The sequence below is a fragment of the Lycorma delicatula genome, chromosome 12, assembly GCF_047948215.1.
Source record: "Lycorma delicatula isolate Av1 chromosome 12, ASM4794821v1, whole genome shotgun sequence".
Lineage (NCBI taxonomy): Eukaryota > Metazoa > Arthropoda > Insecta > Hemiptera > Fulgoridae > Lycorma > Lycorma delicatula.
In genome coordinates this window covers 2,208,261-2,222,624 of record NC_134466.1, presented here as the reverse complement: position 1 = coordinate 2,222,624, position 14,364 = coordinate 2,208,261, and the positions used below count along the sequence as shown (strand labels likewise).

General features: G+C 28.7%; 2 protein-coding genes across 2 annotated transcripts in view; one reads left to right on the top strand and one right to left on the bottom strand.

Moving 5' to 3' along the window:
- The first annotated feature begins 272 nt into the window (after positions 1-272).
- On the top strand, positions 273-13,358 carry LOC142333329 (cytochrome P450 4C1-like). Its single transcript, XM_075380350.1, has 5 exons — positions 273-311; positions 4,631-4,800; positions 7,492-7,678; positions 10,943-11,291; positions 13,322-13,358. The coding sequence occupies exons 1-5, from the start codon at positions 281-283 to the stop codon at positions 13,356-13,358; spliced, it is 774 nt and encodes a 257-aa protein (XP_075236465.1). The 5' UTR covers positions 273-280.
- LOC142333398 (platelet-derived growth factor receptor alpha-like) overlaps positions 5,556-14,364 on the bottom strand; it is a 59,014-nt gene continuing 50,205 nt past the window's right edge. The window contains exon 5 of the mRNA XM_075380451.1: positions 5,556-6,684. The gene's annotated coding sequence lies outside the window, so the exon portion shown is untranslated. The remainder of the gene's footprint in view (positions 6,685-14,364) is intronic.

Here is a 14,364-nt window from a genome sequence, read left to right as displayed (position 1 = left end):
GAAATTCTAAATCTAAATTTAATACTAGTAAAACGTCTATTTTTCTTGGAGGATCTTTCTTTTGCTAATCTACTTTTAATATCTCCCTTGTGTCATCTACTCTTAGTAATAATGTTAAAGAAATAGGTTTTAAAAACTTTTTAAAAGAATGGTACGAATATGGTTACAAATACCAATATTATTTTCACTAAGTAATATAAAAAAAGTTCATGATGAAGCAGTTAAATCGACTCTACAGTTCACAGAAAAAGTTATAAAAGAAAAAAATGAAGAATGGGAAATGAGCAAGGATGAGTATTATAAAAAATTAGGTAAGTAATGGTTTCTCCTTCATAATTTTATTGTCTAAAATTGTCAGAAGTAAAATTGAAAAACCTTTGTTAAAAACTGATCTGGAATTTTAAATTTTTAAATGTTACTGGAAAATTGACATTGCATGATGGGAGTACATTTTATTGTATGAACAATCAGTTTCAATTATTTATAATTTTCAATTTTTCCAGGATGAAGATTAGATAATATTTTGACAATATATAAATTGTAAACTTATACTATGGCAACATTATTAGCAAATTTTCACAAAATTATTAATTGATGAGATTTCTTAGAAATGACATCAACAACACAGTGTAAATCTAGACCTACTGTAAGCTCTTACCTGTGAAATTAGAAATAAAGTGTTGATATCATGGATTCTAAGATGATAATATGATTTTAAAATCAACACAAGAGTGATTAATGTGCTATTTTTATTGTAATAGAACCAAATATAGACACTGACAATAATGCTACATCAGATCTAAAATCGAAGTAGAGTTCTATGTAGAAAAACCTTTTGATTAAAACTAAATGTTTAATATTTAAAAAGCTCAACAATTATATTATTTGTACAAACATTTACTGTATAGTGTATAATTTATTTTACACCGGGTTGTCCTAGTGGTGAACTCATCATCGCCAATCAACTGATTTCGAAGTTGCGAGTTCTTTTCTAGGTTCAAATCCTAGTAAAGGCAATTACTTTTATATAGATTTGAATACTAGATTGTAGATACTGGTATTTTTTGGTGGTTGGGTTTCAATTAACCACACATCAGCCTAAGACTGTACAAGACTACAATTCATTTACATAATCCTCATTCATCGTCTGAAGTAATACAGTGATTTCGAAGGCTAAACAGAAAAAAGAAAAAGAAAAAGGTGATTTATGAACAATGTAACAAACTATAAGGACATTTTCTACTAGTGAAAACAAAGAAGAATATTTATATAAACATGGGTCTAGAAATCCTTTGTTAACGAGGCTAAGATTTCGTCCTGATTTCTGCACCTTTGGTAAAATTAAGCCAGACTGTATTCTTGGGACCCAAATTAAGGGATAAATTCAGTGATTTGACCTAGGAAATCTGACCTAAAAAATAGAAGAAAAACATAGGTCCCACAACTATATTTTTAGTAGTTTTTGAGAAATCTGGGATAAAAGACAATGATTTACTGAGAAAATTTCAAGTACCTACATATACACAGACAACACAGGTCATCAGAAAAAGAAATAAATAAGTTGGAACTGAGATAAAAGTAGATGAATTAGAATGTATTTTTTATGCTGAATCTTAAAATGAAATCAATTTTTTTCATCACCCTCAGATTTTTAGTTATAACCCTTTAAATTATTGAGAAACTTCTTAAATAATAGAATACAAAAATAATAATAATTACAATTAAAATTCCTACTTTTATTTTGCAGGCATTTATGTTTATCTTAATTCCTTTTTTCTTATTTTCCTTTTGTCTTCAGTGAAGTCTTCTCTTTTTATCATTCAGCAGCAGTCACTCATTATAGATTCATCCCATCTGCCATGATAACGTTCCATCTGCAATATATCTTGATGGAACCTTTCTCCTTGTTCGTCACTGATGTCACACAAGTTTAAAGGAAAAAATCCAAATGAGAATGTAAAAAATGAATTTCAATGACATTCTGCAGCCTAAATTTTTGTAGTTCACTAAGAGTTCATTTATAAGCTGATCATGATTTTTTGTTTTCAAGAAAATCAGTAACAACATTTTTGAATGATTTCTTTGCTGCCACTTCTTGAGGATTCAGTTTGTTGTGAAATATATTTTCACGAATTAATTTTCTTATTTGTGGCCCGATGAATATTTCCTCTTTTGATCTGGCTTCACTTAATTGTGAAAAAACCTCAGTTAAATGTTTAAAGTCATCTCCATCTTTATCTAATGTTTATACAAAATTCATCAGGCCTACTTTTATGTGTAGAGGTGGTAAAATAATACAATCTGTTTTGACAAGGGGAATATTGACAATATTTTCCATTCCTGGGATAAACTAATTTATTTTTGGCCAGTCTTTAACTGCATAATGTTTATCTGTAGCCCAACTATTCCACACACATATATTTTGTAAAGCCGCTCTGGAGACCAAGAAGAAGCCCTATCACTTTCAGATCAGCAATGATTTGCCATGTTCATCATACTTAGTAGCTTTTAAAATTTTTGACATACTTCTCTATGTTTCTTTCGTTCCTGCAGCATGTGCTACCGGTATAGAAGAAAACTTATTCAAGCTATGCAATAATAGTGCCCGTAAGCTTCTTTGTGATGAATCTATGCACAAACGCCAATCATGAACAACATATTCAATGTCCAATTCAGACATCTCCCTAACATCATGGCAGGAACAAATTAAACTATCTCTTCTAAAGTATTTCAGTAAATTTTTGTTTCGATTTCTATATACTGAAATTTTAGTTTTGTTGTTTAATAAATTCCATTCTTTAGGTCATGAACTAGGAATTTTGTATGTTGTTTCAACAAATACAAGTCACGAATTAGGTCGCTCAGTTCTGCTTGTGTGATGAGGTGAGGTTAGGTATTTGATTCTTCTGGAATTTAATTAATATCTATTGAAGTAGAGGATTCATTGGTTGAGCCTTCTGGGAAATCAGAAATTTCTTTCCAAGAAGTTGGAGCAATCGGAATCAGTAAATCAACACCATGAAGTACTGATCTTATAGCTGAACGAACATTTGGGTATGCAATACTGCTTTTATTATTTGTTAAGCAAAAATAGCAGTCATCATAATTGTTAGTAAGCTGTCACCAAATCATAGGTATGCCAAAACGCAAATGCTCTTTTTTCCTTTTAACCACTGTGTTAGTTTAATGTAGCACTTGATACATGCTATATGTGGACCCCAGGATTTATCTCGATCTCCCAAGGGACAGTCAAAATAATGTCTGTAAACAGTTTTCAGCAGATTTGATAGTGGTTTTTATTAACTTTTGGTGGCGAATTCTCCGCAAAGTAACAAAAAATATTTGGAGAATTTTTACAAAACCGATTTTTATTTATTGTAAAATTCAAAATGTTTTAATGAAAGAAAGTAAACTGAAATACTACAAAAATACTTAATTATAAAAATAATTAAGTTTTAATTTGTTAATAATTAATTACTCAAAATTCTTCATAAAATTGTTTCCCATGGAGTGCAATAAAACACCAACACACATACACACAACTTAACAAATCTTGATGTTCAATAAAATAATAATAAAATTTGTTCTGTCATAATAATCTTTCACTACATCTATAGCATTACTTATAAACAATTTTGTTGATTGTTAGAAACAATCTTTGTAATATATATATGTATGATAAAACCACTACCACAATTAAAGAATACAGCTAGTCATACCAAGAGCTACAACATGAAGAAAATTTCATCATGTTGAATTGCTCATTATCTGACTCTCTGACTTTTCTATACATGTCTGGCTTGGCATGAAATGACAGCATTCAACTGTTATGTATCAAATACGGTTCTACAGCATGCATTGCAATATAAATCAGATGTGAGCAAACATACAGAGATTCTAACTTATTTGTATTGTTCGTTCCAAGAATAATGGAATAAATAAATTTAAGGTGTTTTGTAACTTAAGAATGTTACGTGATGGTTTGTTTCAAAATAGATATTCAGATTCAGCATACAAATTATTATATAGAACTCCCTGTTCGGTTCCAAATTTTATGTTGACCAGTGTAATTAATTTTTTTTAAAAATTAAAGTATTATTAGCCTGTATGCAATTTTGTTGTTTATTTCTGTTTTCCATAAGAACTACAGGAAGTTTAAACAGATTTCTAGTTCTCTTGCATAAGTTTTTTATATATTTCTTGTATAGGAGGCATTTTATCAAAAAATAAGATTTTACAAAGAAAACTTCAAGTAAATAAAATTTTCAAAATCTTATATGAGAGATGGTTTTTTTCTCTTTTTTTATGACTGAATTTTCTTTCTTTGTACTAGACAAAAACTGACAACTGAAAAACACTGGAACAACTGTGAAAAACTTATCCAATAGATAATCTCAATAGAGATCTACAATTATGTAGAAACAAAATTTACATCTTATTATGTTTGAGGTCTTAACAATATATACTATCTTTCATCAGGAAAGAAGTAGACAAAGAAGACAATCGACCAAGGTACTGCTTATGTTCAGGATAATTTATTCAGGATTCTTCTTAACAATAAATTGTAAGCCTTTCATTAAAAGATATTTTAAAGATTGTAATTAAGTAAAACTTTCTTTATCGTTTACAGAAGATGGTGGTAAATTGGCATTCTTAGATTTGATGTTAGGTAATGGAATGACTGATAATGAATTGCGAGATGAAACAATGACTATTATAATTGGTGGCCAAGAAACTACAGCTACTGAATTGAGTTATGCACTTTTATTAATCGCCATGCATCCAGATGTACAAGAATTGGTATGTATTATTTTAATAATTTAAATATAAACAGTTAAGAAATTGTATTTTAATTAAGACTGCTTTTGTCATTTATAGCGATAAAAATAATAATTTCTGTGGATCAATATGCTCAATTTTAAATCATCTAAATAAAAAGAAACACTATTTTCTTTTACATTTTAATTTTTTTATGTTTATTTTGAAATTATGCTTTTGATTATGGTGTAACCTCCAGAAAAAAATAAAGGCATCATTAGTGTTGAATTTTAACAACTTCATAGATATGATTTTTTTTTTAATTTTAATTAATGTAACAAAAATAAGTTGCAGAAAGCACTACGTAGATTTATTTATCAATAACAAATTAATTGATTAATGATAATACAATTATAATATAATCAATGGTACAAAAAAACCAGGTTTATCCATCATATATACTGCAGGTAATATTTTTTCCAAGCAATATTTATGTTGTTCATACATTACATGTAGACTAAAAATAAAATAAAATAGAAATAATCCATAGCCTTACCAAACATTCCCTTAAGCCATTAAGAACATTCCTTTAAGCCAAGAAGAACAGAAATGGATCAATGAAAATATTAATAAGATTACCAACTTATAAATTCTGTAAATAAAGTAATGAGACTAGTTTTTTTGGCAGCCAAAGTAAACATACAATTATATGAACAGCTGATTTATATTCAGTATTAATATTTTTAGTCTATTGTTACCACATAAGAGTAAACAAACTTTTTGTGAAAAACTTTTTGTTGTGCATTACAAAAATGAGTGATATTAATTATATACAATATTGTGCAATCAAGTTTTGTGTTAAACTCTGTGAGAACGCTACTGAAAATGGCGTATGGAGATGATGCTCTGTCATGAGCCGAATTTTCAACGTGGTTTAAAACGTGTGTTCAAATGGCCAGGAATCAGTTGCGAACGATCCACGCTCTGGAAGACCATTAATGTCAAAAAGTGATGACAATGTTGAACAAATCTTGATATGATATGGCTTGATAATCTTGACTTGATATGGTAAGACCAGCGATTAACTGTCAGCATAATTGCAGAACAATTGAATTTGAACCATACCACTGTCCATCAAATTTTTACAAATGAATTGGACATGAAAAAAGTTTGTGCAAAATTGGTCCCAAAAAACCTCAATGTTGAACAGAAAAACAACAATGTGGGAGTGTGCCGTGATCTTTTTGGATGAATTGAACTAATCCTGATTTTCTAAAACTAATGTTGTTACTGAAGATGAATCTTGTATATTTGAGTACGACCCAGAAACAAAATGCCACAGCAAGGAGTGGCACACTTCAAACTCCCCACATACTAAAAAAGCAAAACTGAACAAATCAAAAATCAAAACCATGCTAATTTGCTTCTTTGACAGTAATGGCATTGTCCATAAGGAGTTTTTGCCTACAGGACAGACTGTAAATCAATATGTTTACTGAGAAATTCTTGAAAGACTGCGGAAAAAAGTTGCCTGCATGAGAACAGCCACCAAACTGGATGCTGCATCCCGACAATGAACCTTGTCACACTGCACTCACAATTAATAATTTTTTGGCAAAGAAAAACATTACTGTAGTTCCTCAACCACCTTATTCACCTGACTTGAGTCCCTGCGACTTAAAAAAAAACACCAAAGGACACCATTTTCGAACAGTAGAAAACATTAAAAAAATGTAACTGAACATCTGAATGATATTCCAGTTTCTGAGTTCCAACACTGCTGTGAAGAATGGGGAAACCATTTGAAGCATGGCGTGGCTTCCCAAGGGAACTATTTCAAAGGTGTTAGAGTCGATGTATAATTGGACTGTAAATAAAAATTTTTTCTGAACCATACTCATTAGTTTATTTATAAACCTCGTATATCTCCAACAACAAAAATAAAAAAAAATCCATTACTTCCCAATCATTAAAGTTAACACCAGAACCTGTTTCTAATTAACTACCCTAACTATCTATAAGCCTGGAGAATTCTACAAAAAAGCATCAGTTTATTATATACCTCCTGACTACATTTCATCATTTGATGTACAAAAAGATGTAAAATTCTTTCTTGTTTTCCTAATACTAAATATTACCTATATTTCTGAAGATTCTCTCGCACGCTGATACAAGCATTATTTTCTCTGCAAATCCTCTTCTAGTGGTCAAATAAAAAATAACACAGTATGTACCCTCTCAGCTTACATGAAATATTATAAATAATTCTTATTTTTCCTAACCAGTGATTTTTCATGGGAACAAATGTGTTAAAAAATCCTCTATGACCATCTACTTTTTAAGTTATCTCTAAAATAATTAATGGAGTTATGTGACAGATAAACTTACTAACAAGTTTATTGTTTTACCTCCCCTGTCATGCATCTATAGTTTCATGTTATAATGTCCTAGCAACTATTCTATCATTCTACCTTTTCTTTGAAAATATACTTTCTTGAAGAGCCTTCTAATCAATCAGCGCACATCTTAATAAATCATTTAGTATTTTTCTAATCAATTTTTTCTTTAAGAATCTTATGCAATATGATTCTTTATGGGCAAAGGCTAATACGTAATTAGTATTAGCCTTTGCCCATTAAATAAAATTCTTCTATATCTAGTAAAATATTTAGTTAGGATTAATGACTAAATTATTAAAAACTTTTTAATTTTTCATTGTTCTTTTTTGAACAGGTTCATGAAGAGCTAGATTATATATTTGGTAATAATAAGTACACAGAACCAGGCCTATATGATCTTAATAAATTAGAATATTTAGAACGGGTTATAAAAGAGTCTATGAGATTATTTCCAGCATTACCAGCTATTGGTAGACAATTAGAAGAGGACGTAAAAGTGGGCGATTTTGTAGTTCCTAAAGGTAAATTTTACTTTTTTTTATCATAGAATATTTAAATTAAAATAATAATAATAACAATAAAATCTAAGTTTTATTTAAGAATTAAAAAAATGAAATGGACTGGCACTGACTTTTTATAAACTAAATATACATATTCAAATAATAACTGAACTAACTTATAATTGATTAATTATTGTTATTAAAATAATTGCACAAGTTGTAACTCAACTTATGTAATTTACAGGTGTATAGCAAGTAAGCATGTTAGCTTAGGAACATGTAAGTTTCTTTGAGTGAGAATATTTTACATTAAGTACTTACAGACAAATACTTCTTACAAATCAAACCTGACTCATATTTGAACAAAAAATATATAAATAAAAATAAAAAAATAAAATAAAAATTCTATAATTTAAAAACCATCCTCCTGATGACTTTTCTATTAGTAAAAATCCTGTTGCCTCCAACTTATTGATTCATATTTCGATCATATAAGTAGCATTTACATAATATTTCCATTTAAGAATGAAATGTAAATGAAACACCCAACGTTACTTGCTAGCTGTCTCATAATTATCATTACATCAAACCATTAATGCAAAAGCATACTGTATAACAGTTTACTGTAATTACCATAGGGTTAAATTTGATATAATTAACTGCATTAGAACAAGCAGTATTTTTACTTTCTATAATATTTTAAGGAGGAATTATACTTTCTATGGTATTTTTCTATAGAATGAGGAATTTGATAATGAAATCTAACAGTATATTCTTTAATAGGGATTATAGGCAATACAACCTTTTATGAATAAAAATGTTAAGATTTTCATGAATCTTTCTTTCTATTATAAATAAAATATGTGACTGAAATAAATTTATACACAGTAAACATCAATCAACAAGAAAACTAAGTTTTAAAAATACATTGAATTGCACGAGAATGACCATTAACAAGTATTCAGTAGGGTACATTATGAATGAATGATCAAATAAAGTAATTTAAAAAATTTAATTAATTATGACTTAGTATTATTGATTTTATTAAAAAAGTCTCTTTAACTCACTTCTCCATACTATCATAATAATTTTTTTGCTCAGTTCATAATGGATGTTTCGTTTGGAGTTTACAAAAATGCAATGTTTAAATATGCTGAGTATCTCATCCTACTTTGTATAGATTATATACATTCATTCTGCCAGTTTTACACTTATCATATAAAATATTAATGTTTACTATTATAAAGTTGCGCTTTAAAAAAATACTGGCTCTCTTGAGCTGAAGTTAATAAAAGATTGAAACATATTAGAAAAAATAATTTTAATTTGCAATAAATAATACCATAAAATTTTACGCATCTTGTTATTTATTTGTAAAAGCCATGAAAGAGATTTTCCTGTTAAAGCCAGGAAAATTACACAACTTTGGCTACTGATGTCTTTGCTTTTGATAGACTACTTCATAGAAGGATGGTTAAATGGAACATTAAGATAAGTAAGCTAGTAAGTAAATTAATTAATTAGTAAATAAGATAAGTAAGGCAGTACAAAATTATAAATAAAAAAATAATTCTACTCTTCGAGTAAAATTCTTTGATACGAGACAGATGGTTACTTTATCTCCCCACTACCTTGAGCAATTGCTACCACAACTGAATAACATCAATGACATTCAGAAATCATCATTCAAAATTTCATAAATATAAATTAATCCAGTCTGAAGATATCAAGTAAAATGATAATTGACAAAAAAATTAGGCTTTTCATTCCCCTGTGCAGCAAATTATATAAATCAAAACATAGTTACAATTATAACTTTGACACAACAGTATAACTTCTAATTGTATAATATTACGTTACCTAAGATCTCTTTTTTACGGGTAGGGGTGAATTACAATGAAATTTTATTGTAATATTATTACTAAAAGTTTATTAATTAAAGTTTTAATAACATGAAAAGTTTAAACAAATCAAGAAACATTTTAAATTTCAGGAAATCAATATTTTAAAAATTTTATAGACTCCCCTGCCTCAAATATTGTCCTCAAAGTATTTTTTTGGGTCACTTGCACTACTACTACTATGTCTAGGAAGTTGTTAAAAAAATGTAAATAAAAAGATAGCTTTTTTTATTTTTTGGGGAAGGAGGAATTTTGGGGCAAATTTTTTTAAAGAACAGTAAGATAAGCACGCACTACTGAGCTTAATATAAAGTGGGGTTATGTTTGCAAAATTTTGATACAATTGACCCTAAAAAAGTATTTATTCCCCTTTAATTTTTTGGGTCATGAAATGTCAAGAGAAGCAGAAAAAACCTAATCCACATTTATTGACTGATTACTGTACTTTCCTTCTTGCAGCATATCTCCAGAGCTATGATCCCAATAAAGTGAAAATAATATACAAGTAATTCTATGAACCTTTAAAATTTACTCCTACTTATAAAAATCAAATTGAACTATTTTTTTGCTATAATTCTTCTTCTGCTTCCAAAATTATACCAGAAAATTACCCCATATACACGAATCTCTGAACCAAATTTTAACAAAATCGATTTATCCAGTAAAACGTTATTAAACTTCTGACATGATCCATGCCTATGTATGGATATTTAAATCAATAAATACTTTTATTAATTCCTACCTTTCTATTACTGTTGGAATTTTGCATTTGAACTTTTCTCTTCAAATAATTGTATTTAGGATATATATATTTAGGAACATAAAAATAATAGGATGAACTCGCTGGAGTATATGGATGAACTTTCATCCATATTCAAAATTAAAACGTATGAAATATTCATTTACTTCATTATTTCTTTTGCAATCTGTTTTTCCACTTTCTCTATGTTGAAAATCAAAAGGATATCAATTCTTTTGGGGAAATGTTTTTTTTCCAATTGTTCATAAAATAAATATATAGCTCTTAAAGGTTTCAATTATTAAGATTTTTGTAAGTTTCACATTTTATAATTCATTAGCAGGTGAAATATGCATCAAATCTACATATCTCTTCTGGCCTTGAAACTTCAACAGCTACATTAAAATTTAGTTATAGAGCACATTTTCTATTTCTAGACAAAATATTTTTTTCTTTTATTTATTTACATTTTAATTTGATTCATAACTAATTAATATTTTTGTTAAGTATTCAAATTTTCAGCTTTGAAAGCTCTTAGTTAAAGATGTACAAAGGTGTAAAAAAAAGGTATTACAATTTGGTAAAAACCACTGTGTTCATATTAATAAAAACAATCCAAGTAATGTTTCATTCTTGTTGTTTCAGGTACTGATATAGGTATATTTATATATGAAACACATCGTGATCCAGATCACTGGAAAGATCCTGGTAAATTTAACCCGGATAATTTTCTTCCAGAAAATTGTCGAACAAGACATCCATATTCATATATGCCATTTTCAGCAGGTTTAAGAAATTGTATAGGACAAAAATATGGTATGTTACAAATGAAGACTGTTTTATCTACACTTTTGCGACGATATAATATACAACCAGGGCCTGAACATAGTACCGTAGATAAAATTGATGTAATAATGACAACCACATTAAAATCTAAGAAAGGATTTAATGTGATATTTAATCTTTTTTTTTTTTGTCTTCAGTCATTTGACTGGTTTGATGCAGCTCTCCAAGATTCCCTATCTAGTGCTAGTCGTTTCATTTCAGTATACCCTCTACATCCTACATCCCTAACAATTTGTTTTACATATTCCAAACGTGGCCTGCCTACACAATTTTTCCCTTCTACCTGTCCTTCCAAAATTAAAGCGACTATTCCAGGATGCCTTAGTATGTGGCCTATAAGTCTGTCTCTTTTTAACTATATTTTTCCAAATGCTTCTTTCTTCATCTATTTGCCGCAATACCTCCTCATTTGTCACTTTATCCACCCATCTGATTTTTAACATTCTCCTATAGCACCACATTTCAAAAGCTTCTAACCTTTTCTTCTCAGATACTCCGATTGTCCAAGTTTCACTTCCATATAAAGCGACACTCCAAACATACACTTTCAAAAATCTTTTCCTGACATTTAAATTAATTTTTGATGTAAACAACTTATATTTCTTACTGAAGGCTCGTTTAGCTTGTGCTATTCGGCATTTTATATCGCTCCTGCTTCGTCCATCTTTAGTAATTCTACTTCCCAAATAACAAAATTCTTCTACCTCCATAATCTTTTCTCCTCCTATTTTCACATTCAGCGGTCCATCTTTGTTATTTCTACTACATTTCATTACTTTTGTTTTGTTCTTGTTTATTTTCATGCGATAGTTCTTGCGTAGGACTTCATCTATGCCGTTCATTGTTTCTTCTAAATCCTTTTTATTCTCGGCTAGAATTACTATATCATCAGCAAATCGTAGCATCTTTATCTTTTCACCTTGTACTGTTACTCCGAATCTAAATTGTTCTTTAACATCATTAACTGCTAGTTCCATGTAAAGATTAAAAAGTAACGGAGATAGAGAACATCCTTGTCGGACTCCCTTTCTTATTATGGCTTCTTTCTTATGTTCTTCAATTGCTACTGTTGCTGTTTGGTTCCTGTACATGTTAGCAATTGTTCTTCTATCTCTGTATTTGAACCCTAATTTTTTTAAAATGCTGAACATCTTATTCCAGTCTACGTTATCAAATGCCTTTTCTAGGTCTATAAACGCCAAGTATGTTGGTTTGTTTTTCTTTAATCTTCCTTCTACTATTAATCTGAGGCCTAAAATTGCTTCCCTTGTCCCTATACTTTTCCTGAAACCAAATTGGTCTTCTCCTAACACTTCCTCCACTCTCCTCTCAATTCTTCTGTATAGAATTCTAGTTAAGATTTTTGATGCATGACTAGTTAAACTAATTGTTCTGTATTCTTCACATTTATCTGCCCCTGATTTCTTTGGTATCATTACTATAACACTTTTTTTGAAGTCTGACGGAAATTCCCCTTTTTCATAAATATTACACACCAGTTTGTATAATCTATCAATCGCCTCCTCCCCTGCACTGCGCAGTAATTCTACAGGTATTCCGTCTATTCCAGGAGCCTTTCTGCCATTTAAATCTTTTAATGCTCTCTTAAATTCAGATCTCAGTATTGTTTCTCCCATTTCATCCTCCTCAACTTCCTCTTCTTCCTCTATAAAACCATTTTCTAATTCATTTCCTCCGTATAACTCTTCAATATATTCCACCCATCTATCGACTTTACCTTTCGTATTATATATAGGTGTACCATCTTTGTTTAACACATTATTAGATTTATTCTAAGATAATTATTAGATATTTAATCTAAGATAATCGTATTATGGTATATAAATTTAATAATTAAATAATAATTTATACATTGTATTTATTTATTTATTTATTCTATAAGCATAATTTTATTGTAATAAAATTTTATTTCATTTTTACACTTTAATAAAACATTTTTTTGAAAAAAAGAAAATCAATGAAATTACTTGTTTTTATTACCATAAACATGAAAAATACTAAATCCATCAAGATAGGTTCTAGCTTTAAACTCCTAAAATTCTGAACAAGATGTAGTAGTCATTACACCACAACTGCAGTGAAGATCAACTTAAAAAAATTTTTATTAGTGAAGTGGACTTTGGTGAATTTATGTTAATGCAACAATTTCCCATTCAGTTTAGATGCGGAAAGCTCAGGGAAAAAGGTTCAGTGAAATATTTGGCACAACAAATTTGATCAAGTGAATATTGTTAATTTTGAATATTACTAAATTATTAAATCTCTGCCACATATATTCTTGAACAAATAAATTGTAGTTCTGATCAGTACACAAAAATCCATTATATAGATCAAATAAATATTAATTAAATTATCGGATAAAAAATAAATGTGTTTTAAGTCTATTAATTATTTAAATACAGACATGAAATAATGTTAAGGTAAATAAATATATTGATTATAAAAAATTACTATAAAATAATTCACAATCAGAAGCAGATATTAAAAGTTATTTTATACATTTATATACTTTATGAACAGGTTGCACATATGGTTTGGTTTCTTTTTACTTCCTTGTACAAAGTAAAAGTATAGTGATTGCAAAAAATTACGGTTTTCAGATTTCAACAGAAATATCCATTTTGATCATCTTTGAATCATTTTGACTAGCATTTTACTAGTATTTTAGTTATTTTGACTTTAGCATTTTCAGCTTGACATCTGTATGTACATACATATGTATATATGTACGTATGAATGTATCTCACATACTCAAAAATGATTAGCTGTAGTATGTTGAAATTTTATATTTAGGAATGTTGTAACATCTAGTTGTGCACCTCCACTTTTGATTACATTAGACTGAAACAAAAGTGTCCAAAAAAGCCCGTAACCCAAAAAAAAAATTGAATTTTGGACTTTTTCTTAACTGCAGTAATAAGCCCTTATTAAGAGCTTTTCAATTATATATCATAAGTCCTACTTATTTTCAGTGATTCCAGAGTTATAGCCAAATAAAATTCTTATTAACAAAATATTTGAATCTTACAAGGGAAGGGCACATCGGTTTAAATCAGACCATCTCTTTTTTTTAATTTTTTTTTTTAACTTGTTTTGTAATTTAAATGTATTGTTTTAATAATTATTAACCTGGGATTGTAAAAAAGGTTTTACAGTAAATAATAATTCAATAATAATAATAAAAATAAAAAAAAATTTGA

Excerpts from the sequence above, each read along its gene's own strand:
- LOC142333329 (XM_075380350.1), top strand. The coding sequence starts at position 281 with ATGAGCAAGGATGAGTATTATAAAAAATTAG. Across the intron at positions 4,801-7,491 it reads ATCCAGATGTACAAGAATTG|GTTCATGAAGAGCTAGATTA; the intron begins GTATGTATTATT and ends TTTTTTGAACAG. Across the intron at positions 7,679-10,942 it reads CGATTTTGTAGTTCCTAAAG|GTACTGATATAGGTATATTT; the intron begins GTAAATTTTACT and ends TTGTTGTTTCAG.